Genomic DNA, 27965 nt, shown 5'->3' on the forward strand with positions numbered 1-27965 from the left:
TCTCTACTAACAAAACAAGAGTTCTCTTTAATGAACAACTTGCAGATTATTTTTACTTTATACAAACAAAGAAATACCTAGTTATATTTATTATTAGCTACTATTATATACTGTAATACTTTATCTTTATTGAAGAAATTTTAACTTATTTTTGTATCACACTTTTATTGCCACAAATGTGATGTAAATCCTATATTTACAAGCAAGCAATAAAATATTATTATTATTATATTATTATAATTTGCATACATCATACTGAGAGGGAATCCCACAACATGAAAACGAGGCGGGAAGCCCCTTTTGCTGGCAAATATGCGTTTCCGGTTAACAATTTTTATTTCAGCTGGTCTCTGAGCCAAATTTCATCAACGAGACCCATGGTAGTGACTCTAGTAGCCAATTCAATAGGATATTTACCAAAAGTGACAAAGCGGAAGAAAGTCTCTAAAGATTATGCATGTTGTCTGAACCTAAGAGTAAAGTTATGACAAACGCACAAATGAATGTACAGAGGTCACGTATGCCGTCGCGCTAGACTTGAGAATTTAACCCTCGGTATAGTTCATTATGGGGTTTCCAGCCACTCTAACGGAAGAAGAGGAAATATTGAAGCGAAAATATGCGCTACTCAGGAAAAAGGTTAGTTGATCGGAGTATTGGCATTACGTTGAACACACATGATCAATCGACATGAATGCTGTACCAAAACAAAAGGCGAAATGACGGCAGTGCAACAACGCAAATACTATCATGAAGAAAAGATATCAATGTATGCAGACCATGTGTACCTGCAATAATTGTACCCACGGACCTTTATTTGCCGTGTTGGCTGTTCAACCCCGCCCCGGGCAGGGGCTGAACAGCCAAAACGGCAAATAAAGGCCCGTGGGTTACAATTATTGCAGCTAGAACATGTGGAGTTTGTAGTAACGACATACACGCAGGGTTTCTGTCAAAGCATATGGTACCCTCTCCAATAGGGTGACCGGACGAGACGCCCTCCTATTCCTTAACAATGGGGCTGACACGAAAACTCTGAGAGCGAATGCTCGAAATCTAACTTAAGGCTTAAAGTAGGGCTCAGGTAGTGATAAGTTGCACAAATTCACCTTAATTATGCAACAGTTGTGCACATTTATGTCTGTGAACAAGGTAATGGCGACAAAATCTTGAAGTTTACGAACACACTTTGTCAACAAACGTCAGAGGGGGCGTAGCTGCAAAATTGTAGTGTTACGGTGAGGCGGTCGGTGATTTTTGGTTTTTGCGACTTCGCTCACCAGTAGCGCTACAATGCCGATGGCCCTGTAGAGGTGAAAATAAGCGCACCCCGTTGGACAAGGCGTGTTGATGTGATTACCAACTTCCGGTAGTGGCAGCTCCCAGAAACACAGATGCCCAACGCAAGCCCAATGTTTATGGAACGCGATCGACGTGTTTGAACAAATTCCAAACCCCATAAACGACAAGGTTAATGTAGTATAGTGTTGAGTCTTCAGCTGTCATAAATCGGTACGACCAAATGCAGTAAACATGTAGCATTTCACATCAACACGCCTAGTCCAGTGGGGTGCGCTTATGGCCATTGGCATTGTAGCGCTACTGGTGAGCGAAGTCGCAAAAACCAAAAATCACCGACCGCCTCACCGTAGCGCTACAATTTTGCAGCTAGAGGGGGCGCCATCTTGGAAGTCATCTACTCGCACGCGAACGGCCGCTATGAGAGATCGTGTGAACGGAAACAGTTGCATTTCACAGTGAATGTTGTGAAGACTATGAAGTCAAGATGAGTGCAAAAATTTCCAAAAAACTGCTTACGACATTTTTTACTTTGAAACGTCTATGACTTTTGGCATTGTTTTCCAAGAAGGGAAGGAGTGGCCATGCGGGCAAATTGTACCTTAGATATTTTTCTACTTGTTCTGTGCTCTAAAAAGGCTCAGCTATGCAGCGCAAATTAGCGCCCACGGTTTTCCCAAAGCAGGAAGTAAGGTTCGCAATAGTGCCGTACTTGAACAACATGCTTTTTCACCCATGCACACCTGTCTCTGACCAGAAACAATGGCTTGTATCCATGATACTGGAAACACAAAGGTCAGCGTGAGGACAATCTTCCATTTTCTGTCACTGGACTTATCAGCCTATACAATATTCTCACAGAAATAATTTGGAAACTATAAATGCACCTTTCACCTGACTCATTATTGTACAGTTAGTCATCTTTGAGCCATTTGAACCATATTTGGGCCGATTTGTGGTCAAACTGTCTCATTTTTCCTCATTTCAATATTCTCAGGAAAAGAATTTGGAAACTTTGATTTTCAAGAGGCTGCCAAATTGTGATGATGTTAATTAGCCATATCATTTTTCCAGATTTGGACTTTTAATATACCAACGCTTTCAACAGGTGCCATCAAAATTTTGGCAAAAGATTTCAGTTTTAAAAATCATCCGGTCACCCTACTCTCCCTTCTCACTGTCGTCATACTGTTTTATAATCAAGATTTAGATCACTGTAGTTGATGTTTTACTTTTCTGAATAACATCGATTCAGTGTTTGTTTCAAAAGATCCCTTACTCATGTGCCATGTATATCACATACACTCCTGGGATGGTTCTATTACATGTGAAAGAGTGAAAGGTGACATTTTTTTCAGACAGATGATCTGCAGCAAATGTCCAAGCATGGAGCTAGAAACGTTTCTAGCTCCATGGTCCAAGGAAGTAACAGGTTTTCGTTTAATTTTCCACAAACTTACGACAATATTCAAACTCAATATCCGATGGTAATTATAATGTGTCTTATAAATTTTGTATTTCCGTACCACTCATGTCTGCTACGAATTGAATGTAATGTCACACTTGATTTTCACAGAAAAAGGCATTGCAGCAATTGAAGCAAACCAAAAGACAAGCAAGTACTTCATCAGCAGCAACACAACAAAAGAGAAGTAAGAAAACCTCACTTATCTTGTTTCATCTCCAGACGTAGCTGCAAACTTGAAGCTCTGTCAATCGCCTTCCAAAAACATTTCTGGGAGTCGCCGTTACCAACTTCTGGTAATGCTGGCTCCCAGAAACATGGATGCCCCACGCTCAATGTTTATAGAATGCGATAGACTTGTTTGAACTAATACCAAACCCCCATAAACGACAAGGTTAGTATAGTATAGTGTTTTGTCTTCAGTAGTGATAAATTGGTACAACCAAATGCAGTAAATATGTGTGATTTTACACCCAAATACAGCACCATATGCGGTACGCTTATTTTGAACGGTACAGGGCCTTCAGCATTGTAGCTCTACTGGTTAGCGAGGTCCCAAAAACCAATACTCACCGACTGCCTCACCGTAGAGCTACAAGTTTGCATCTACTCCAGACGGAAATATATTTGTAGACAACTTTGTTTTTATTAATATTTGCAAGCAATGACCATGAATGAGGTTAGACTGTTAAAGGACCATTCCGCCCAAATACATACATCAAAGGGACTGTAACTTTTGATAACGGTATTTTTCTCTGGTCTTGTACTGTATGTCAAGTTCTAGTTCTCCCCAGTATGTTGAAACACCCACAAAATTCATCTTGTCACCAAATCAGGTATACATGTAAAGTGGGCTGTTATTGTTGACATTTGAATTCCAGTCCAGACCTGTATTCATGTATCTACAATAACAATTCAGTTTGTATATGTGTCGGCTCTGGCTATGTTTACAAGCTGAATACTGTGTATCTCAACATACTGTAAAATTATTATTTTTAACTGGCATTTTATTTCACTATTTTGATGTTTTAGACTTTTCATTAGGATAAAAGTTATTTAACATTTTCACTGAGATTTTATTTAGTAGATTTTATGTGTCTGCGAAAGTAGCGTTATTAAATTCCAGTGAATAACTAATGCTTTTACAGTACACTAAGAAGTATATGAATATAGTTAAAAAATTTATCAAAAGTTACATCTACTTACCCTTTATAGGTTGCAAATTCCTCAATTTCTCAAATTGTGTAGAATATAACTAACTTTCTTTTTCATTGATTTTCAAATGTTGCTCAATTTTATGGTAATGTTTTTTTGACAAATATCAATAGTTAAGACACAGACACAGAGATCAAAATTTCTAAAGAAAGTATTGCTTTGTTACTTAGCAAACCATGTATGCTATTAATCCAAGATACAATTCATACTGAAGGGTCTGTCAATCATGTAATGTTCCATTGATTACAGTTGCTGTGGAGGATGTCAGTGAAGGTGCCAAAGAAGCAGCCAAGGAAGTCGCCAAGAAATTAGTAGCCACAGGGGTAAGTTAGTCTGCTAACTATGGTTCTCTGCAACCTGCTGGTTCCTACCTTGTTCGTTGCAGTTCCTCAGAGGAAGGCCGGCCATCCAAGTTTACTGATTCCGTCTAGCCTTGAATAAACAACTCCAAGCTGATACTCACCTTGCCAGATTCAACCAAGGTCATCTGTCTGTTGCTCTTCACGCACACAGTCCAAGTTACAATGCATTTTTAAGATGCAAAGCTGCTAAAATACTAACAACTCACCACAGATAACTTAACACTAGGAAGAATGAAACATTCATCTTTGACAAAGTAAAACTAACTGTACATACCGGTAAACCCCTCAAAAAACCCAAGAGGAAACCATAAAACTTTTGAGGTCTTTTTTTCGCCGTCCCTCTGGCCTCTTTCTTGTCGTTGATCTCAAATGATCTGAAGTATGAGTGAATTTCAATGATGTGTGCCCTCTATGACAAACTATACACAAATTCGATGCTGTTTAGATAGTGCAACAGGTTGGCAAAGGTGAAAGAAAGAAACAAGTAATTTGGCATCTACACTTCTACTCCAGAATAAAAAAGATGTAACTCAGCCCTAAGGGATCACATAATGACAGTACAAACAAACTTATTTGTGCAAAAGCATATAAAATAGTCGTACTTCTGCATACATTTTTGCACATTTTTCTGTTTGTGTTGTGGTCCAGTGGAATTCAGGGTTTAACCCATTGACAACAATGAATAATTAGACAATTGTATTTCTGCTCAATATCCTATTAAACTTCATCAGAAAAGTCTGCTGTTGTATTGCTAGAGAGTGAAAGGTTGGAGAGCATACATAGAGAACAAAAAAACTGTGTGTCATCATTACACTACAAAACTCAGTTTGAGAAAATAATAGACAGATATATTGAGATGAGATGCCTAAAGCAGTGTCATATTTCCATTCATGTGATTGTTACATACTCCTTCCTACAGGCCATCAAACTAGATCCTGACAGTAAGAGCTCCGGATTCAAGAGATCTAAGAATCTTGAACACAAGTTGAAAGATCCTGAGAAATCTCACAACACTCTGAGTTTTCAACCATTCCATCCCAGTACTCCGACAGAAGACAGTGCTCCATCACCAAACAAATCAGTCAAACCACTTTATGAAAGGTATCAGCCTCCACTCACCTACCTCAATGTACTTGTATGGATTTGTATTCACTATGCAGTCAATGCATGTACTGAAAATCCTAGGAAAATTTTTGACCAAAATATTACGTTACAATATTCCAATAGTTCCTTTCATACTGCCAATGAGTACATCATATCAGGATTTGAAGATATGACTGGTTCATTGGATCTGTAATGAAAACTTACATCCATCTGTGAAAGGAAATGTTCACTACCTGAATATAGACTCTTGTATCAAAATTGTGTTGAAAAACTACAGAGTGTACAGTTGCATTTCTTTATCCCAGCCAGTGAGTGTATCTCTTAAAATATCAAATGTGAATAATGATAATTTTTTTTATTGTAAGGTTCCTCCAAACTATTTCCATCCATACAATTATGTATTGTTCATTTTTTTTTTTCATTTTCAGTTTTGTCAGTAGTGGAAGTGGCTCATTATCAAGAGATTCAAGTAAGTTACCCAGACTGCATTGTTTGCCTAACACATTGTCTTTCCCATTCCTATCTCCTCTGCCATAATCAGTGAGTGTTGACAAGATTTTACATCTTGTGAGAACAGTGAGAACAAGTAGAACTCATAGAGGAATACTCAGTAATTGAGATTACCCACAATTTACATCAGGTGTACGAGTAATCAGCACACCAAATTAGGTAATTACTCAGCAACTTGGCTGAGCACTTTGCTAGTTGACCTGGCGTTTACCTGAGCAAGCCTCTGTTTTATGGTCTAAAGACTAACAAGGAATCCACCAAACTCAGCAGGCAGCTCCTAGTCTGAGGAAAGTGATATGCTTATACTAGAACAAATCATTTCTAATATTGTATAGGGCTCAGCCCTTGGTGTCACGCGCAGGGGTTACATGAAAAATCAGAAATATTATTTGCATTGATTCATGATAAAATAGAATGAATTGCCACTTGCTATATACGTTTGCCCAGTTTACTCTCTGATGAAACAGATCACGTACATGATGTAAGACCCTGCAGGTATAGAATTTCCATAATGAGTTAAAATGTTGGACAAAAATTGGCAATTTTTACCATGACAACAACTCATTTTGTTTGACAAGGGACGTATTGTGTCATCATTATTGTTGTAATTGTAACTCCACTGCCCAAATTCCACTTGCAAGCTGAAAACTATAGCGTTACGTCAGAAAACTAGCAATTTTGCATCTAGTGATTGACACAGGGGGCGCTTTTCTGAAATTCAATCCCAGCATTCTTTGCGTATGCCCTCGTTCATATGCACGAGTTTTCTCTCTTTTTCTTTTTTTTGGGGGGAGGCGTGATAGTAACGATATAGTGTATTAGTGACAAGATGGATAATAATACTTACCGGCTAATAAGAGATATATATTTTATTAATTGCATGTTATAAAATAATACTTACGAGCACTCAAAAACATGGCGGCGCTCATGTAAGTCGGGTACACTTCCAGTTACTCGCATAGTATATTATGAATCTGCACATACGTAGTCAGTAAGCCTTTGGCGCGACTACTAGCACCCAGCTCTTTGGAGAGTATTGAAAGTGGGATAAAATACTGTAGTGTAAAACACAATTTGTTGTAATTATAATTCAAATACAAGAAGAAAAAAGGGACACAAAATGACTACAACAGATCATGTTTTACGCACTATGATATTTTATCTCCCTTTTAAAAATTTCAAGAATAGGCATACCAGTTTACTCATTGGAGGAGTTACCTGCTGAGTTTGGTGGATTTCTTATCAGTCTTAAAGCCGCCGTTCTCAATCCCAGGATTGTGCATTAGCAGGTACTCCACCCTGTCAAACTAGTATCGATTTCATTGTTGTGCGTCAAACGCCGCTATATTAGCAGAATTATAAACATAGATTGTCACCTGCCTTGAAACTGTTTGTATTGATTGATAAGCATTTTACAGATCATGGTCGCTGCAACTGTACTTGAAGCCAAACAAGTCCAACGTCTTCAAAGTCACGCGACACGCGTACCGGTACGTGGCAAGCTGTTCTGTCAGACGCTAATTACGGCGGCGTTCTATGGGAAACATACACTAAGAAGCCAAGAGATAGTCGTGTAAATGTTCACCTAGAGCGTCGATATGAACGCGTTGGAATACATACATTTTGGCATGAGGTGTGGTGCGTTCAAGTTACAGATTTCACTAGCCCTTCATACTGTGCTGTGTGTTTCTGATGTTATGCTGCCTCCCACCAGCCATAACGCCGGGAACACGCAGCAGGGTACGCATGGCTACAGTGTGTCGCTAGCGCGGGACAGTTCCCGCAAAGTACAAACTGACCACTACAAGTCAATATACCGGTATGCTATAAACACGATCCGCATCGCTCTAATCATTCAAATTATTGGAACTGTCATCTGTTTTCATCCAATTTGGAAATGTTGATGTCGAAATAACATTAAAACGACTAATTTCTGAAGATTGAACTGTGATCCTGACGTATTCAAGCAGTCAACATAAAATTAATGGGACAAAGATGGCGGTTGGATAGTGACCAGGCCGCTAAGGTATTCGTCAGATCAAGGTCCCTTCACTATGGTCACTGTTGCAAAATAAAATACTCCTACCATGCCAAACGCCTCTATTATTGCAGCATTCTACAGGCAAACAAATTTTAGAGGGAATGCCCACCCCACACAAAATGTAATCTTTTGACGTTCGTTCATACTGTTACAATTGTCAATTGTAAGCTTATTACGTGGTCGACCACAGGGAAAGGAACTGCAAAGTGTGAAGCCTTATTCAACAACTTTTTCAGTATTCACAAAACCATGTTGACATGCTAGATGAATGGACAAATGGTGATTTTCACAGACAACAATAAAATGGTTTATAACGTGTATTCTTTACGATGTTGATTGTTGGTTGTATAGGTGTATGCATGTATGTATGTTTGTGTGTTCTGTATTCTTTTTTTTCTGTACTGATTTATGATCTTTATTATTAAATTAATGTCAATCACTCGTGGGAATCTTCAATTATTAACCACGAGTATGAACGGAATACACTGAAGTATTGGTAGTTCTCTTTTTGAGGATGTGGTGGCCCTGAAAAGGGCCTTTTGGCATGCGTGTGCACAGCACACAGTGGCATTTCCAGTTCATGCTTGGCTGTAGCATTCTTGCATCAGCCGCTTCCAAATGGCTGCTCGCCAATGGTAAGTCTTCTTCTTCAAATGGTGTCATGTCGATCATCGTCGGTAATGCCTGCCATTCTCCCAATCTTGCCATCGTCGAGTCCTTTTTGGCCTTGGCCTTGGTGTACTGCATGGCCGATCAACATTCTCATTCTGAAATATGGACATTTTAAAGAGTATATTGTGAGACCACAGATAGAAACATTGTGCTTGCAATATTTGGCTTGATAGAAGAAAGGGGCAGCGAGTTGTTTTGTTGCACTACTCAGTAAAATACACTCATTAATTTTACAATGATGAATGCTACTGCAGTAAGAGAGAAACAAACACATACAGCTTTTCAACTACAATCTTTTCAAATGTGTATGTTTCGTAATGCCTATGAAATTTTGTCATCTTAAAAATTTTTCCTGACCTTAGTTCTCGGATGTCATGCCTAAGAGCTGATCACGAAGGACACCTTATGACTAAAAGAAACTATCAATAATGAACATTACCCAATCCAAGCAGGTGAGGTCACTTCGAAACTTATACCCGGTCTTGCCAAAAGCTATTCGCTTGTCGTGCTACTAGAGGGCCACATTATTGAAACTTTCAACATAATGGGTATCCTGACACTGTGAATGGAAAAAAGTAAAGAAAAATGTTTACTAGATCTGCTGAGTAAGAAAGATTTCACGATGCACAATATGAATAATATAAGGAAAATAAGAGGAAAGAAACTCATGTCGATCTAGTTTTCAGGATGTTTGTAGATAGCTGATTTTTGTAATGCCTTCCTCAGCATTTCAGCTGCTGTTGGACTTCTTATGGCCCGGTATGACACCTTGATGATTTGTCACAATTTGTGTGGTTGTCCTTGGCAAAATATTAAAAAAAATGTTTTTGAAAACATGTTCAACTATTTATTCAAGCTCTGGGTATGCTGTAAAAAGCACAGTTCGTTGACTGCAGTATATGACATTAACTATCATACTATGTGAGACACTTTCAATGGGTGGTATTTTTTTGAAATTCACAGTACTTACTTGATAGTGTGCCACAATATTGTCCAGGTCTTGACGTAATCAACGTGATGCCTCTGCCCGTACCTCGGATGTGTTTCCATGGACTTGCAGATACTGCTTCGCACGTTTCATGGACCAATAACAGTGCGTCTTTATGCCGGATCCTGTCATAATATACACATACAAACAGCTACATTTGATATGAATATTCTCAACTATGGATTTTCTCTTACATAGTAGACACATGTAGTTGTAACAGAAGTTTCGTGAGAAGAGTTGTACGTTACAACAACTTACTTGACAGAAACACCTGGCATTGTATAGAGTACATTAAATTATTTGACTATCTGTTGGAATACTGTGAGGTATCAGTATTACATATTGATGACTAAAATTTGCAATGACTTTTGCTATGATTTTCAACTGAATGGAATTATACATTTTATGACATTACCTTTATTTTTAGCTCCCATAGCCATATGTATATATGGCAATGGAAGCTATTCTTATAGGCTAGGGAAATGTCTGTATGTATGTATGTCTGTATGTCTGTATGTCTGTATGTCTGTCCGTCAACATCAAAAACTCCAAAACCGCTGCACATTTCATCTTGATATTTGGTGTGTACATGGATGATGGGCTGTAGATGAGATTTTGTTCAAATGAAGTTGTCATTGCCAAAAATATGCAAATTAAGTGAAAAAATGTAAAAACGGTCAAAATTGAAAATCTCAATAATCCACTGAGCAGATTACATAAAAAATTAGCATGTAAGTACTTTGGGCTGACCTGAAATAATTGTGCTTTTTTTGATTTTTTGATATTGTTGAAAATATACAAATTAGTGCCAAAAAAGGCGTTTTTGGTAAAAAATCTTCTTCTTCATGAACCGCTGGTCAGACAGCTTTGATATTTGGTATACAGGTCCCTAGGGATAACCCAAATTGGATTTGTTCAAATTGTGATGAAATATGCAAATCTGTATTTTAAGGAATTTTTTTGTCATTTTTGGTCAAAAATTTATTTCATCAAAACCGCTCGTCTGACAGCTTTGATATTTAATATACAGGTCCCTAGGGATAACCCAATTTGGATTTGTTCAAATTGTGATGAAATATGCAAATCTGTATTTTTAAGGAATTTTTTTGTCATTTTTGGTCAAAATTTATTTCATCAAAACCGCTCGTCTGACAGCTTTGATATTTGGTATACAGGTTCCTACAGATAAACTAAATATGATATATAGAATATATGATGAAATCTGCAATTTTGTATTTTTGGTGCAATTTTTGACATTTTTGGTCAAAAAATGTGTTTCTCAAAAACTACTTGTCTGATGCCTTTGATATTTGGTATACAGGTTCCTGGGGTTCTCCTAGTGTGATATAGTGAAATTTGATGAAATCTTCAATTTTTGTATTTTTGAGTCAATTTTTGCCATTTTTGGTCAAATATTTGTTTCTCAAAAGTTACTCATGTGATAGCTTTGATATTTTGTATACATTTTTATACATAATTATGATGAAATCATCAATTTTGTATATTTGCAGCTAATGTTGCCATTTTAGGTCAGGCCATCCTGAAATGAGCTATCAAAGATCTCAACCATCTTCATCAATACATATGTCACAAAAAGTTGCTCTCTACATAACACAGCAGAGCTCTGTCGACTATTGGGTCGCTTGTTTTTTTCAAAACCGCTGGTCAGACAGCTTTAATATTTGGTTAACAGGTCCCTAGGATGACCTTAGTGAGATGATTTCATACAGTCAGGAAATACTTAATTTTGTATCCATGTCTATAGTAGCTTCAGGGACATTGGCCCTATGTTTAAGATAATGTTGTGATTCAGTAAGCATTTGAAATGGTAAACTGTATTTGGTGTTGAAATGCGGCAAAAAATAATGAGAAAACATAGCTGAGGTGATTTTAGCAGGTTTGGTTTCCAACAAATATATTCAAAGTTTTTTTCAATGTTAAAGAGTGATGGAGGGGGGGGGGGGGAGTCCTGGCAGATTTTGAAAAAAATCCAAACAAATGTCAATAAAAAAATCAGCCACAGAAGGTTTGTCAAAAAGAAAAGGTGGGATAGTGGGAAAAAAAGAATGTACAGTGTATCGGATAAAAAAGATGTTCCTCATCAATCTTCCAGACAACCCCCTTTTATCAAATGGTACACCCCTGATGTATTTTTGTGTGCCATTAAACATGCAGTGTATTTTAGTTTAAGATGTCAATCAAGTTAGGTAAGGATTTGAAAGGAATAGTCAAGTTCACCACAGTTTAACTTTATCTCTTGTGTCATCATCCTTGTGTAATTGGTTAAGTTTGTAAGTTGCTCCAGATGTGGATATACCAGCTGCTCTGGAAGAAAACAATGTTTACTTTTCCCTATAGGGTTTCTGAGTTAATGATTGCATGTTGAAATCTCTCCATGTATCTGGTGCATGGGCAAAATGTAATATTTGTTTGCATGTTATGTATTTCAGTCTACAGCGTGTTCATTTTTAGCCGGATGCCGGCCAAATTGACCGGCTACTTTCGTATTTTGGCCGGCTACTTTACAGCACTGTTTCGCTCTCTGGCCCGGAAATTCTGGTTTTGATAACAATAATTAGATTTTTTGGTGGTCTTGCAAGCCGCAGATAATATTTCAGAAGTGCCGATGTGGGTATATGTAGTCTAGCAATTTACGCGGTGAACTTGTTGCTATCACTGTAGTACCGCGATCAGCGAACGTGTTGTACTATACACTGGGCATCGCTCTCGAGGTCAACCTCGCTCGCCCGATCACAGCCCGAATTATTCCGACGTTCACATCGGGTATAGCCGAAAATTGGACTAACATACAATTACGTTATGCCCGCGAATAGCCGACCATTTCCGAATGAAGCCGACTTTTGTTTCGCTCAACGCGGAAGAGAAAGTCGCTTGAGAGCTTTGGTTTTCTGCGTAAGAGTAGGGCCTAGTCTGATGGGTTTGGTAGGTTTTTGATAAAATCTAAAGCGACCACAAGTTACTGAGTCTCAGTGTTCATACTTTCGAAACGCCACGTCAATCTATCCATGGTCGATCACGATGTCAATATTCAACTCAAGTCGATCGACATCGCGCTTTGTGGAGGGGCTGTGGTTGTGTGCATCGCGGAAGAGAAAGTTGACGCTTGAAAACTTTGATTTTGTGACTTTGTCTGTTGGTTATGGGAGGTTTAGGTCAAATCTAAATAAACAAAAAATTACTTAGTCTCACTTTTCGTACTTTTGAAACGCTACGTCGATCACAGTGTCAAATTTCAGGTCGACCGATATCGCGTTGTGTGTACTGTGTTACAATTGACTACCAGTGTAGTACAGGCTGGCGTTCAGTGTCGTTTATAGTTTGAGGTTTTATCAAACATGAACACTGAAATTTAGCTCTCTTTTTCAATTATATTCAACATCAGCAAAAAATCAATAATCAGCTCGCGGATTCGTTTTATTGTGAAATTAGTACAGTGAATTAAAATCACTGAAAATTGTGTTCCTATAATTCATTGAATTGAATAAACTCTTTGATTTTACTGTATCTTCAATCAAGTTTATTTAAATCAGTAAAACACTTTGTACAGCCAGGCTGGTCAGGATTCTAGCGGATCGTTACCTGGGTTGTGAAAACCCTAGGCCCCATTCTATGATGTATTTCAAAATGTTTGTTCAAGTCATGAGCTAAACATAATTCTACACAACAGTCTGGTGAAATTTTGCTATTATCCTTGTCAATGAATGTTTGACAGGCCCAAGTGATATCAAATTAATTTTTCTGACTTTTTTTAAAACTTTATCCCTTGAAAACATGTTGTAATTGGCAATGATAATGATTATTCTGTATGCTGAAACGGTCTTTAATACTGTACAAGAATGCATAAAATTACTCCAAAATGTCTTCAAAATTTAAAAATTTCTTGCCCACCCCCGTCCCTGAAACCCTCTCCCTTTGTGTATGTTGAAATAGCCTTTTATACACTGTATAAGAATGCATGAAATTGCTCAGAAATGTCTTCAAATTTAAAATAATCCTTAACACTCTCATGCTGAAATGGTTTTTCATACAGTACAATAATGCATGAAATTACTCCAAAATGTCTTCAAATTTTAAAAATTTCTTGCTTTCAGGGAGGGGACCCCCTCCTTGAAACCCTCCCTCCTGTGTGTATGTTGGAATAGCCTTTTATACACTGTATAAGAATGCTTGAAATTGCTTAGAACTATCTCCCCCCCCCCCCCCCCCCCCCCCCGCCCAGGGAACCTGGTTGCACACATTAGCTAACCGCCTACTTTTCTGAATTTTCCGCCAACTTCAAAAATTTTTGAGAACCCTGGTCTATGTCAAATTGTAAATGAAAATCAAGAACAGTTTGCTGTGTGCTTGTACAAGATAACATGTATGTCAATTAAATTATATAAAATAATTAAATATTAAATATTAAATTAAATTATGTCAATTAAATATTAAACTGCCTTGCAGTTTGATTGTCTTAAAAATTATCACAGAAGTAGAAAATGAAAAGAAACTAACAAATTGCTGTAACATATTCACCCTCAGTGTCTGTAGGCCTATACTTAACTATTTTATCATTACATTCAGCTTTTTGTTATATCTTTATCACTCTCCATGGGCCAAGGCACACTTGGGGTCAATGTCATCACTCTGTGCCAGTCTGTGAATGTCAGTCTGTCTGTATTTAGGCCCATGTTTCATACAATTGGTGGTTTGTTTTGATAACTATATTTGGTATATAGGGATAACCTAGCAATACAATTTTTTTGACAAAATGTGACATGACTTCGGTGACCTTTGACCTCAAATATACATATTTGTCCATAACTCAGTAACCACAAGTGCTACACCCTTCATGTATAGTATGATGGGACACCTTATGATGCCACATATTGTACCTCATTAATTATGTGCATATCTAATTTTGAGCAAGCCAATAGAGCCAGAGGTCTGATTTTTGATATATAGGGATAACTATAGGAGAGAATTTTTTTTGACAAATGTAATGTGACCTCGGTGACCTTTGACCTCAAATATACATATTTGTCCATAACTCAGTAACCACAAGTGCTACACCTTCATATCTGGTATGATTGGACACCTTATGATGCCACATATTGTAGCTCATTAATTATGCACATATCTCATTCTGAGCAAGCCAATAGAGCTGGATGTCTGATTTTTGGTATATAGGGATAACTATAGAAGAGAAATTTTTTGACCAAATGTCATGTGACCGTTGATGACCTTTTATCTAAAATGTATGTTTATGTCAATAAATAAGTAACTACAAGTGCTATGTCCTTTGTATTTAGTAGGATGGGAGACCTTATGACAACACATGCTTTACCTCATTAATTTTGCACACATCTAATTCTGGGCAAGTGAATAGAGCTAGAGGTCTGATTTTTTGGCATATAGGGATTAATTAGCAATATAATTTTTTTTTCAAAATGTCATGTAACCTCAATGACCTTTGACCTTGATTATACATATATATGCATATCTCAGTACCACAAGTTCTATACCCTCCAATTTTGATAGGATATTAGACCTTAAGATGTCACATCTTGTACCTCATTTATTATGCGCATATGTATTTCTTGGCTGGCCAATACTGCTAGAGGTCTGATCTTTTTTCCCGATTTAGAACCATAACTTAGACATGCCTCATGTGTTTCAAATTGGGAACAACGACATAGACCTATTTGCCCATAGATCTCAACATATACACTCCAGTGATACTTCTTAATGACCACATTTCCCTGCCCCATCAAGACTAATACTCCTATTACAAGTGGGGACTGTCATTGTCAATGACTTGTTTAGTTAATGGTTGTATCACAGTATACGATATTTCTAATTCTGTATTTTTTCCATTTTATATTCTGAATAAATACATTAAACATATTTCACTGTCTCCAGTACATTACATTTAAGTATTTTCACTTCATGCACTTTATCCCTTTCACACATGTTCAAATATCTGACCAGAGAACAAACACTAAATAGTTCAGGATGGGAGCTACAGTGTCATTGACGCTATTTTTAGAGTTCGGATGCCAGGTTACATTTTTGGTTTGCGGTTTGCGTCCATTGTATTTTCTTCGTTTTCCTTTCCACCGCCTTAGTCACTAAACAAACAGTTACATATTTACATTTAATCTTTCGAATTTTGGTGAAATGTTAACATTATCAAATCTCAACAGACGTTTATTCTCAGCAAATATGATCTTTTCAGAATAATTTACATTACTAAATAAACCAGCAGCTGATACACGATTACGTGTACACATATTTCTCACACACACCCAGACACACAGACATATATATATATATATATAATATATATATATATATATATATATATATATATATATATATATATATATATATATGTATTGTTATTTTAGCATACTAGAACAATGACTACATAGACATCCATGCACAGATAAAACAGTTTTCAATTACCGGTAATACACATTTACCTTTCTCGTCTGCCCAGTTATAAAACCTTCACACGCCCACCATTTCATGCCGTTGTGTACAGCTGTCATCCTCTTTTGTTATCACCTTTTTATGAATGCATTTGTGAGATCTATGAGGAATAACGTGAAAAATTAAACCAGTTACAAAAATGGGCATTTATTACAAAAACGGCCAAGTAATTTCAAAAAGTACATTCAAAGCAAGTGTGGTTAGTCTTCAAAATGAGAAAAATTAATTACGTAAGTCATGTCTCTAATGTTGATAGATGTTGGAAAACTTACATGTCACCCAGGATAACCACATCATGTGTTTTTTGAGTTTTTGCGTGTTCCATGGCGTGCATCGCTCATGATGTCAATGCCAGGATTGGATGTCCTGTCTTCTGATGCAATTTCCTGGATTTGAAAGGATAATGATATTGTGAATTGTGAAAAGCTTTTATGCTTACATTTATAGGCTTCTAGATTGTTGCAAATAAACTGTATCCTGTATCAAGACTAATACTCACCACATGCAATGCATCTTCCAACGATTTTACTGTTTCTTCATGAACTGATTGTCGATACTTGTCAAAAACTGTTAAACGTAACAAAAATGAATATAATGTTTCCATCTTTGTTAGTAAATAAAGTATATTCCACGCTTTGACTTTGCTTTGGTCATTATATATAGGCGTGACACAACTCGTAGTGACTCAGTTTTCAAAAAACAAGATATTATTTTGTGACCTATGCTCTGATAGTCAAACCAATTCTAATTATTTTTGTGTTATAATGTTAGAGGAACATAAACATGCTTCCTCAGTCAGCCTGTTAAGAATTCACACTGTAATGTGTTAAAAGAAAAGGAAGACCGTGAAAGGAAATAGCAAACTTACATGTCTTCCTGAATGCCTGTTTTACTGGTCCCATTTTGGCTCCACTGGTGATGACTTCATATGTTCCGTCTCGTGTCCCGGACGCTTAAAAGCTGTGCAGTAGCCTAAAGTAATACAAAAGTGTGTGAGAAATGCTCTCATAACATGTTATAATTCAGCAGCTCAACTGACATTAATAGAATGATTCAGCTAAAATAATGAAGTACCTCATACATACCTATAGTTTACGAGTAACTTTCCGTTTGGCAGATACGGAGAGGAGTTCCAGTTGAACGTATGGCCTTCCAAACAAGAAAAGCTTACTCTTCCCTATCCCATATAAATAGTTTATGTCGATGTAAGTTGACCGCGACACGATTCGGCGCGTACTTCTACCGTCGAAACCAAAAAGTGAATTGCTGGTAAATTTAACTCTACCACCAGGTTCATGAAATGTCCTTTTCTGTCTAGTTGATCGCCCAGGAATGTGTAAATTAAAAATTGGTTGGCAATCAAGAAGGGCATTAATTGATTTGTGAAGGGAAACAAGGTCAAAATAAGTGCGCCTTTTAGACAGCATTTGTAAATTAAACATAACACACAGATCATCATATGAATAATCATCAAACCCTACTTTTACAAGATAACACAAATATTTAACAAAATTATGCTGTACACCTTCTAGCTTGTCTGAGTACACTTTGTCAATGCTGTTCCAAACAACTTAGGCGTACTCAAGTTTAGTTCAAATGAACGTTTTGTAAACCACGAGCAATGCATCCACCGACAACCTTTTGCCAAACCTTTTTAGCATGCCAAGTAGTCTTCGAGCATCAGTGACAATGGAAAACACGTGAGTTGAAAAAGTTAACTTTGTGTCTAGTGTCACGCCTAGATCACTGTAACTATAAACAGTCTCCAAGTTGTGTGCATCAATATTATAAGCCCTGTCAATTGGCACCATTTCTCAGACCATGTAGACAAGTAATTGATATCTTCTTGTAACATTGAACAGTCATTCACACTACGTATTATTTTAAAGAACTTCAGATCGTCTGCATAGCCTAAGGAGCCACATATAAAATTACCAAATATATCATTTAAAGTGCAGTGGTCGTCTCGCTGCGCGTGCACAATTTTTTTGTTGATTAACGTAAATGTTGTAAACCAAGTCTTCTGAACTTCAATCGGAGTGAGATGGGAGCGGTCCCTCACTTTGTTAACGCCTTTGTAAGACTCAACATCATGCAATAGTAAAATATTAAGATCGGAAACGAAATTCAGTGGTGTATTTTTATCTCTAAACTCATGTAAGGCTACGAATATTGAGACACTCTGCACATTATGTCGCTGAGTTTACTGCATGCAGTCACAGTGAACAAATTGGTTTGATCGCGCGCGGTCACGCTGGTTGTACACAATGCTATGTACAGCACAGTAAAGATACATCACTAAAATGATCAACATTATATATATATATATATATATATATATATATATATATATATATATATATATATATATATATATATATATATATATATACACACATATACATATATGTATATATGTAGACTAGCAACAAGCACAATGCCTAACACAAAAATTACACTCAAGACCATGATCGGCAAGCCAGAGCAGGACACGGGAGATGCTGTTGCTTCGATAAGGGAGAAGGTCACCGCGTTGACGCACACGGATATAAGAGAATCCAGTCCCACGACTAGCTGCACAACGTACCAGCTCCGCGATGACTTGGCCCACGACCCACTGTTGATCACCATTTCTTACTTCTTCTAGTAATACGTGGCTAGAAGTAGTCAAATGACAGGACACAATAGACAAAAACGAGCGGGTTTTCACAGCATTTGACAGGAAAATTGCACGGCTACACATAGGGACTTTTTGAGAGATCCTGTGCACGGCCGTGGCAGTGATCAAACGGCTAGCTAGTGTAGGCCTACCGGTGCTACGCAAACTTCGTTGTTGTACCTCCTGATTGCCGGGTAGGTCTGAATCCTCTTTCAAATGAGATAATCCCCCGCATAACAAGAAGTCCTATGAAAGGTCCTTCGCTTGACTTGATACCTGTACACGGAATTCTTGTTTGCACCCCCAGACGGGTAAACTTCGTAGTGGAGTTGGATTCTCCACAGGCGAGTGTAGCGCGCCATATACCCGGTTCTCTTGACACCAATGTTCATGCAGACCACGGAAGAGATGCTTCTTGCTGCAGCGGGCATTGCTCTGCGACCTGTAGATTTCTGTAGCTTGCGTTTTTGTCAATTGTACTCCTGTTAGGCCTCTTGAAATGATATTCTGTCCTTGCTAGCGATGTCGTAGACCAGAGCCCGGTTATTGATAGTCTGTTCGCAAATACACGCATACGGGTAAGTGTTTAGCTCCATGGCTCGAGCAAGCCCCATTCAACTGATTCAAGAAAATCATGATCAAATGTGATCTCAATCCAGCTTGTAATTACTGTTCAATGTTCAGCAGATATTTAACTTAGATTAATTGACCTTTATTGCGTGTTAGATTTGGTAAGTTGGTATGCTTGTGACAAATCAGCCACCATATCAGCGGCAATGTCGCAAACATAAAAATCAACCCGTGACCTCATGCGGCATTCTTGGATATGTTGTCAACAAGGGGGACCCCCACTGTGCTAAAATAAAGAATGAAAACACAGTGGTCCCAGTTGTGACCCCTGCGGAACCCCGGACTTAACTAAGACAGGGTCTGATCTACACCCTTTAACAATAACTACCTGGGATCTATCAGTTAGGTAGTTATTAAACCAGTCAAGGAAGGTGTCTTGTATGCCAGACTTATTAAGTTTGTGAACTAAATATTTATGTTTTACTTTGTCGAATGCTGTGGAAAAATCTGTATATATGACATCCCACTGTCTTGCCTCATTAACAGCAATACGAGCTTCATTAAGCAAGGCAGATAGATTAGACTCATATGATCGCCCAGGCAAAAAAACTATACTGTTGTTCAGATAAAACACACTTTACATGGTTATATGGTATATACGTGCCTTGATATTATTTTCTTACATGTTTTCAAAACAATTGATAAGAGGGACACTGGGCGATAATTTCTAACGTTAGTTTTTAAACCCTTCTTGTGTATAGATACAGCCAAAGCTTTCATCCACTTTGTTGGGAAACTCCCTCATGGATAGACCGATTATATATGAAAGTGGAATGGAAAGTGAATCAGCACAATTGTTTAAAACTATCGCTGGCAAATTATCATCACCCATTGCCTAATGATATGTATCAATTGAATTACAGGACCAGTCAGCCATTACGACGACAGAAGAGAAAGAAAGAAAGGCAATACAGTCTACGTACATGGACTTGGTATTACAGAACAGATATGTCAACAAGCCTTCAGTCGAATTGGCAAAATTGTCAACATTAATATGGAACGAGACAGAAGGTAAGATTTCAAACCTTCAACTTTTACATAGTTAAATTAATTGAAATAAATTATAATTATAATATGCTTAGCTAGAATTCGGCAATCTGATTGGCTAGAGCCGGGGTTTATATTCTCAACAAGAAGACCTGCGCGCTTCAAACATGAGCTCGCGCAAATTCAAACTCCAGCTTGAGAGCTCAACACGCCATAATGTCGAACAAGTATAAGGTGTGAGATTGATTTTGATTGTTACATTTTAGTCTGGTGCAGCTCAATGAACCCATAAATGAAGAGTTTGTATGACGGCGACGACTATGTAACAACAACATAACTTTTAAAAGTTTTTTGGGTGTTTTTTCATGACAAATTGTTCAAGTTTGATGTGTAATCACAATATTTATGCATTGTATTGTATAGAATCAACTGTGCACACACGCACATTCTGAAACGTTCTTTTCAGAATTTGTGTTCAGGTTGAGCGCCTGAACTTGTTCCAGCTTTAGTCGTAAAAACGGCATATGTCCACTTGTGTTTAACTTTAGCATATTATAATGAAGTTATAAACGGTGCGCTCGGTATTTGGTTGCGGATATAAGACCTTTGGGGTGAAAATTAGCATATTTGGTGGGAAATAATCACCCACTAAATATGTTAATTTTCACTCCAGAGGTCTTATATCCCAAACCAAATGATAGCATTACCGTAGTTCACATTTATAATCCAACTGAAATTTGGGCCGACGTAAAATAATTGTCTTTTTGGGAATAGATTTGGGCCGTGTTTGCACTTACCCATACTTACCAGTACCTGAATTTGGGCCAATATAAATTTACCGTCCTTTGTGACCTCTTACCTGTCAAAGTTCAAAATGGCGCATTTGAATAATGGCGCCCTGTTTCTACTGTTCATGATTTTCCTGCGTTTTTTACACACAAGAAGGGCAAATATGACCACCACTCGCCATTTTAATCATCAGAGAGATCTTCACTATTTATTGGATGAGCATAAAGTATATGTACTATGGCAGTGGAGAAATAACCAGTGCGTGGAATTTTTGATATCGTTTGGCATCAACTGAGACCAGGGCCGACGTGATGTGTCCACACACACAAATTTGCGTTGACCCAAATTTGCATCAGCCCTGAACCCCCCTTCTTACCTGGACCAAACGTGTCAACATTGGTTGTTGAACATCGGCCCAGGCCCAGCACTGGTGCTACACCAACACAAAATGGCCGGTCTGAACAGCATAACTATCAGTTGTGCCTCAAGGCACCACAGTTTCATTTCTGTCATAGAATCAAATGTAAGCCCTTCATACCAAAAGGTATATCCCTGTACCAAACTCACCTTCAACTGACATGAAGTAACCCATGACCTTGACCTTTCCACAGCTGTGGCTTTGTTACCTTTGAGAAGATGGAAATGGCAGACAAGGCGATAGATGAAGTCAATGGCACACTTGTTGGCAGTATCTTTTTAAAAGTTTCCATGGCAAGAAGACAGCCGATGTTAGAAAGCGCCACTGACAACTCACCATGGGGCAGTGTAGGTAGGTAGTCAGGACAGTGTGTTCAATGTTAGAAAGTGGCACTGACAACTCACCATAGGGCAGTGTAGGTAGGTAGTCAGGACAGTGTGTTCAATGTTAGAAAGTGGCACTGACAACTCACCATGGGCAGTGTAGGTAGGTAGTCAGGACAGTGTGTTCAATGTTAGAAAGTGCCACTGACAACTCACCATGGGGCAGTGTAGGTAGGTAGTCAGGACAGTGTGTTGAATGTTAGAAAGTGCCACTGACAACTCACCATGGGGCAGTGTAGGTAGGTAGTCAGGACAGTGTGTTCAATGTTAGAAAGCGCCACTGACAACTCATCATGGGGCAGTGTAGGTAGGTAGTCAGGACAGTGTGTTGAATGTTAGAAAGTGCCACTGACAACTCATCATGGGGCAGTGTAGGTAGGTAGTCAGGACAGTGTGTTGAATGTTAGAAAGTGGCACTGACAACTCATCATGGGGCAGTGTAGGTAGGTAGTCAGGACAGTGTGTTGAATGTTAGAAAGTGCCACTGACAACTCATCATGGGGCAGTGTAGGTAGGTAGTCAGGACAGTGTGTTGAATGTTAGAAAGTGCCACTGACAACTCACCATGGGGCAGTGTAGGTAGGTAGTCAGGACAGTGTGTTGAATGTTAGAAAGTGGCACTGACAACTCACCATGGGGCAGTGTAGGTAGGTAGTCAGGACAGTGTGTTGAATGTTAGAAAGTGCCACTGACAACTCACCATGGGGCAGTGTAGGTAGGTAGTCAGGACAGTGTGTTGAATGTTAGAAAGTGCCACTGACAACTCATTATAGGGCAGTGTAGGTAGGTAGTCAGGACAGTGTGTTGAATGTTAGAAAGTGCCACTGACAAACTCACCATGGGGCAGTGTAGGTAGGTAGTCAGGACAGTGTGTTGAATGTTAGAAAGTGCCACTGACAACTCACCATGGGGCAGTGTAGGTAGGTAGTCAGAACAGTGTGTTGAATGTTAGAAAGTGCCACTGACAACTCACCATGGGGCAGTGTAGGTAGGTAGTCAGGACAGTGTGTTGAATGTTAGAAAGTGCCACTGACAACTCACCATGGGGCAGTGTAGGTAGGTAGTCAGGACAGTGTGTTCAATGTTAGAAAGTGCCACTGACAACTCACCATGGGGCAGTGTAGGTAGGTAGTCAGGACGTGTGTTCAATGTTAGAAAGTGCCACTGACAACTCACCATGGGGCAGTGTAGGTAGGTAGTCAGGACAGTGTGTTCAATGTTAGAAAGTGCCACTGACAACTCACCATAGGGCAGTGTAGGTAGGTAGTCAGGACAGTGTGTTCAATGTTAGAAAGTGCCACTGACAACTCACCATGGGGCAGTGTAGGTAGGTAGTCAGGACAGTGTGTTGAATGTTAGAAAGTGCCACTGACAACTCACCATGGGGCAGTGTAGGTAGGTAGTCAGGACAGTGTGTTGAATGTTAGAAAGTGCCACTGACAACTCATTATAGGGCAGTGTAGGTAGGTAGTCAGGACAGTGTGTTGAATGTTAGAAAGTGCCACTGACAACTCATTATAGGGCAGTGTAGGTAGGTAGTCAGGACAGTGTGTTCAATGTTAGAAAGTGGCACTGACAACTCACCATGGGGCAGTGTAGGTAGGTAGTCAGGACAGTGTGTTGAATGTTAGAAAGTGCCACTGACAACTCACCATGGGGCAGTGTAGGTAGGTAGTCAGACAGTGTGTTGAATGTTAGAAAGTGCCACTGACAACTCACCATGGGGCAGTGTAGGTAGGTAGTCAGGACAGTGTGTTGAATGTTAGAAAGTGCCACTGACAACTCACCATGGGGCAGTGTAGGTAGGTAGTCAGGACAGTGTGTTGAATGTTAGAAAGTGCCACTGACAACTCACCATGGGGCAGTGTAGGTAGGTAGTCAGGACAGTGTGTTGAATGTTAGAAAGTGCCACTGACAACTCACCATGGGGCAGTGTAGGTAGGTAGTCAGGACAGTGTGTTGAATGTTAGAAAGTGCCACTGACAACTCACCATGGGGCAGTGTAGGTAGGTAGTCAGGACAGTGTGTTGAATGTTAGAAAGTGCCACTGACAACTCACCATGGGGCAGTGTAGGTAGGTAGTCAGGACAGTGTGTTGAATGTTAGAAAGTGCCACTGACAACTCACCATAGGGCAGTGTAGGTAGGTAGTCAGGACAGTGTGTTGAATGTTAGAAAGTGCCACTGACAACTCACCATAGGGCAGTGTAGGTAGGTAGTCAGGACAGTGTGTTCAATGTTAGAAAGTGCCACTGACAACTCACCATGGGGCAGTGTAGGTAGGTAGTCAGGACAGTGTGTTCAATGTTAGAAAGTGCCACTGACAACTCACCATTGGGCAGTGTAGGTAGGTAGTCAGGACAGTGTGTTCAATGTTAGAAAGTGCCACTGACAACTCACCATGGGGCAGTGTAGGTAGGTAGTCAGGACAGTGTGTTGAATGTTAGAAAGTGCCACTGACAACTCACCATGGGGCAGTGTAGGTAGGTAGTCAGGACAGTGTGTTGAATGTTAGAAAGTGCCACTGACAACTCACCATAGGGCAGTGTAGGTAGGTAGTCAGGACAGTGTGTTCAATGTTAGAAAGTGGCACTGACAACTCACCATAGGGCAGTGTAGGTAGGTAGTCAGGACAGTGTGTTCAATGTTAGAAAGTGCCACTGACAACTCACCATGGGCAGTGTAGGTAGGTAGTCAGGACAGTGTGTTCAATGTTAGAAAGTGCCACTGACAACTCACCATAGGGCAGTGTAGGTAGGTAGTCAGGACAGTGTGTTGAATGTTAGAAAGTGCCACTGACAACTCACCATGGGGCAGTGTAGGTAGGTAGTCAGGACAGTGTGTTGAATGTTAGAAAGTGGCACTGACAACTCACCATGGGGCAGTGTAGGTAGGTAGTCAGGACAGTGTGTTGAATGTTAGAAAGTGGCACTGACAACTCACCATGGGGCAGTGTAGGTAGGTAGTCAGGACAGTGTGTTCAATGTTAGAAAGTGCCACTGACAACTCACCATAGGGCAGTGTAGGTAGGTAGTCAGGACAGTGTGTTCAATGTTAGAAAGTGCCACTGACAACTCACCATGGGGCAGTGTAGGTAGGTAGTCAGGACAGTGTGTTCAATGTTAGAAAGTGCCACTGACAACTCACCATGGGGCAGTGTAGGTAGGTAGTCAGGACAGTGTGTTGAATGTTAGAAAGTGCCACTGACAACTCACCATGGGGCAGTGTAGGTAGGTAGTCAAGACAGTGTGTTCAATGTTAGAAAGTGCCACTGACAACTCACCATGGGCAGTGTAGGTAGGTAGTCAGGACAGTGTGTTCAATGTTAGAAAGTGCCACTGACAACTCATTATAGGGCAGTGTAGGTAGGTAGTCAGGACAGTGTGTTGAATGTTAGAAAGTGCCACTGACAACTCACCATGGGGCAGTGTAGGTAGGTAGTCAGGACAGTGTGTTCAATGTTGTCAGTGCAGTATTCTAGCCATTGCTGTGTATTTTACATTCAAATACTTAGACCTTCATCATTTCTTACTATTTAGCTCAGTAGAGATCTGGTATTGCGACTGAAAACTATAGCATTGTACTTTGATAGGGTAATTCAAGGTGTACACCCTTACAAGACAGAAATACCATCTGGCCACTTTTAGTTTGGATCAGAAATTAATTCTTTTGAAGTGAGATGACTTGTACTTGATGTTTGAAGATGAAGAAATCTAATTTGTGTTGATTCTATGACTTCTAAATTTGAACACATCACATTGTTTTCAAGTGTAACAGATACACCTGTGCAGAATTGTTAGGAGGTGAAAAGTTTTATCAGTAATAAGATCAGCTGGTCGGAGACATATGTTGCTCAAAAATATTCTTTTCTCAATCTGTAACTTGTATGTTTCCTTATCTATAAAAAACCAAATGGCTCACTGGTTGTGAATACTTTTGATATTTTGTTCAAAATTATTTCAATGTAGTTCTTGGCTTTCAACTTTAATTTTGTTACATCTTCATGGTAGATTCTAGGAAAATGAGATAAAATGTTTTGGAGGAAAAGAATTCACTTTAAAACATATTCACAGTCCTCAGTGATGGGCAACTGAATTAGTTTGTTTCTAATGATATTTGAATTTGTTATCTTTGCAGCTGCTGGTATCACCAAGAATTCACACAGGGAAAAGCGAGAAATGGTTGTTTATGAAGACGATACATTCTCATAATGAATGATGCTCCAGGCCTTTTACTTTGAGTTATCATGAGTATGACTTCACAGTATTGGAAGACCTGGAAAAAACTATTGCCTTGTTTCAGTTTATGTCAGCTTCTGTACCTGCAACTGGAGAGCGCCCTCAGTGGTTGTAAATAGAGAGGAAATAACTTTAACACTGAATGGCAGTGCCATTTTTACTGCCACTCTTATATGGTGTAGTATTCATACTGCCTTGGAGAAGGGGAAACTATACCATAACTATTATGAGCATTAAAACCTTATCCACTTTAAGTATTCAAGTCTCAATATCTTGCTAATAGGCCCTGTTTCTGTGTGTCTTGGATTTCAGTTTATTTTTCTCAGAGTTGGCCCTATTCAATGTGCGAGTGCAAGTAAGGAACATCCATATATTAGACGGGTGTTAGAGGTATAGTTTTTTTGACCTACAAGACACATTTATGCTCCCATCTTGCCTGAATATTTAACAGAAACCGCCTATTTCAATTAATTTTTCAACAATCTGCTTGTTTTCCCATTCAATTCTCAAAAAGTGTACCGGTACATAAACCTTGCTGTGTCACACAGCTGTACACTTGTCTAGTTGCCGCTTGTGGCAAAGTTTAGAGCAATATTGATGATAAAATACATAAGTATCTGAGCATCAGTCATCTAGGTCACATGCGCAGTTTCTAGCTGTTCTTTTTCCAGCTTTGAGTATTGCCCCACTAAATGTTTCCACATCAAGTGACTTGCCTTAGTAAATGCTTACATCCTGGGTCTTGTCAGCCTATCAGCAATACTCTGATATATGTATGTGTCGACATGACGGATACAATTATCTTCAAGAGTATGCTACTATTAACATTTGTTTGAACCAGTTTATACAAATTTAGAAACAATCTATAGCATAAATTATTAGGTAAGGTAATAGAGATCTCAACATCAATTTGCATTTTGCTGTATTTGTTTGGAATGTGATACGACCATTGAATGATCACTTGTCTGCTATGTCAGTCTCAATGAAGGCTTCCCATTGTACAATTGCAGGTTTTCCTGTACAATAAACTTAAACAACAATCCGCTGTATACAGACTTTGTCAGTTTCAAGTGAAGCATCATCGTTCTTCTCCATATTTGAAATAAAATGTCTGACCTGCAATAATTCCTGAACTGCTTTGTATGTACCACCAACAATAGATGAAATATTTTCTGTCCTAAATGGTGACAAATTGATGCTCTTAGTTTTGTCTTGTATTTAATCTTAGTTTTGTCTTGTATTTAATTTAACTATCCATGGCTGCTTGCGCTTACAGAGTGTGCCAAAGGGACTGAGGCATTGTTGATGGAGTCTGTCATTGATGCCAGCTTGCACATTTGTATAGTGTTGGGATGTCAATGGCACACAGATACTGTCATTCTTGACAATTGAAGCAGTTTACACAATACAGAGATGTAGAGAATAGCCAGCAGCCAGCAAAAACAACGAGCTGTCAGATAAAATTTCCCAGCTTTGAAAATTTAGTTTTAATAAAAAATCATAACATTTCGCACGAACTTTACATGCACATACACTACTTGTAATCACTTGTACTTTTATTTTCGCCACCTGTAATCAAAATTTTCTAAATCTCTGCAATATTGTAAGACACTTCAATCAAAGATGGAGTGCACCTCAGCTCTTGAGAAATACGTACTCTGCATGACAGTGAACTAACTAATCTCCAAAGTTTCCACCGACATTGAATAAG

At 38.8% G+C, this 27965-nt stretch overlaps 1 protein-coding gene across 1 annotated transcript; it reads left to right on the top strand.

Annotated features, from left to right (window-relative positions):
• Window positions 1-453: 453 nt before the first annotated feature.
• Window positions 454-27771, top strand: LOC139152736 (negative elongation factor E-like). Its single transcript, XM_070726052.1, has 8 exons — window positions 454-639; window positions 2876-2951; window positions 4229-4302; window positions 5261-5442; window positions 5874-5914; window positions 20304-20451; window positions 21828-21985; window positions 26154-27771. The coding sequence occupies exons 1-8, from the start codon at window positions 568-570 to the stop codon at window positions 26225-26227; spliced, it is 825 nt and encodes a 274-aa protein (XP_070582153.1). The 5' UTR covers window positions 454-567; the 3' UTR covers window positions 26228-27771.
• The last annotated feature ends 194 nt before the right edge of the window (window positions 27772-27965 follow it).

This window comes from Ptychodera flava, chromosome 16 (assembly GCF_041260155.1).
Source record: "Ptychodera flava strain L36383 chromosome 16, AS_Pfla_20210202, whole genome shotgun sequence".
NCBI lineage: Eukaryota > Metazoa > Hemichordata > Enteropneusta > Ptychoderidae > Ptychodera > Ptychodera flava.

Bases quoted from the DNA above. Each gene is read 5' to 3' on its own strand.
- LOC139152736 (XM_070726052.1), top strand. From the start codon at position 568: ATGGGGTTTCCAGCCACTCTAACGGAAGAAGAGGAAATATTGAAGCGA. The intron at 640-2,875 runs GTTAGTTGATCG...TGATTTTCACAG, and splicing joins ATGCGCTACTCAGGAAAAAG to AAAAAGGCATTGCAGCAATT. The intron at 5,443-5,873 runs GTATCAGCCTCC...TTTCATTTTCAG, and splicing joins GTCAAACCACTTTATGAAAG to TTTTGTCAGTAGTGGAAGTG.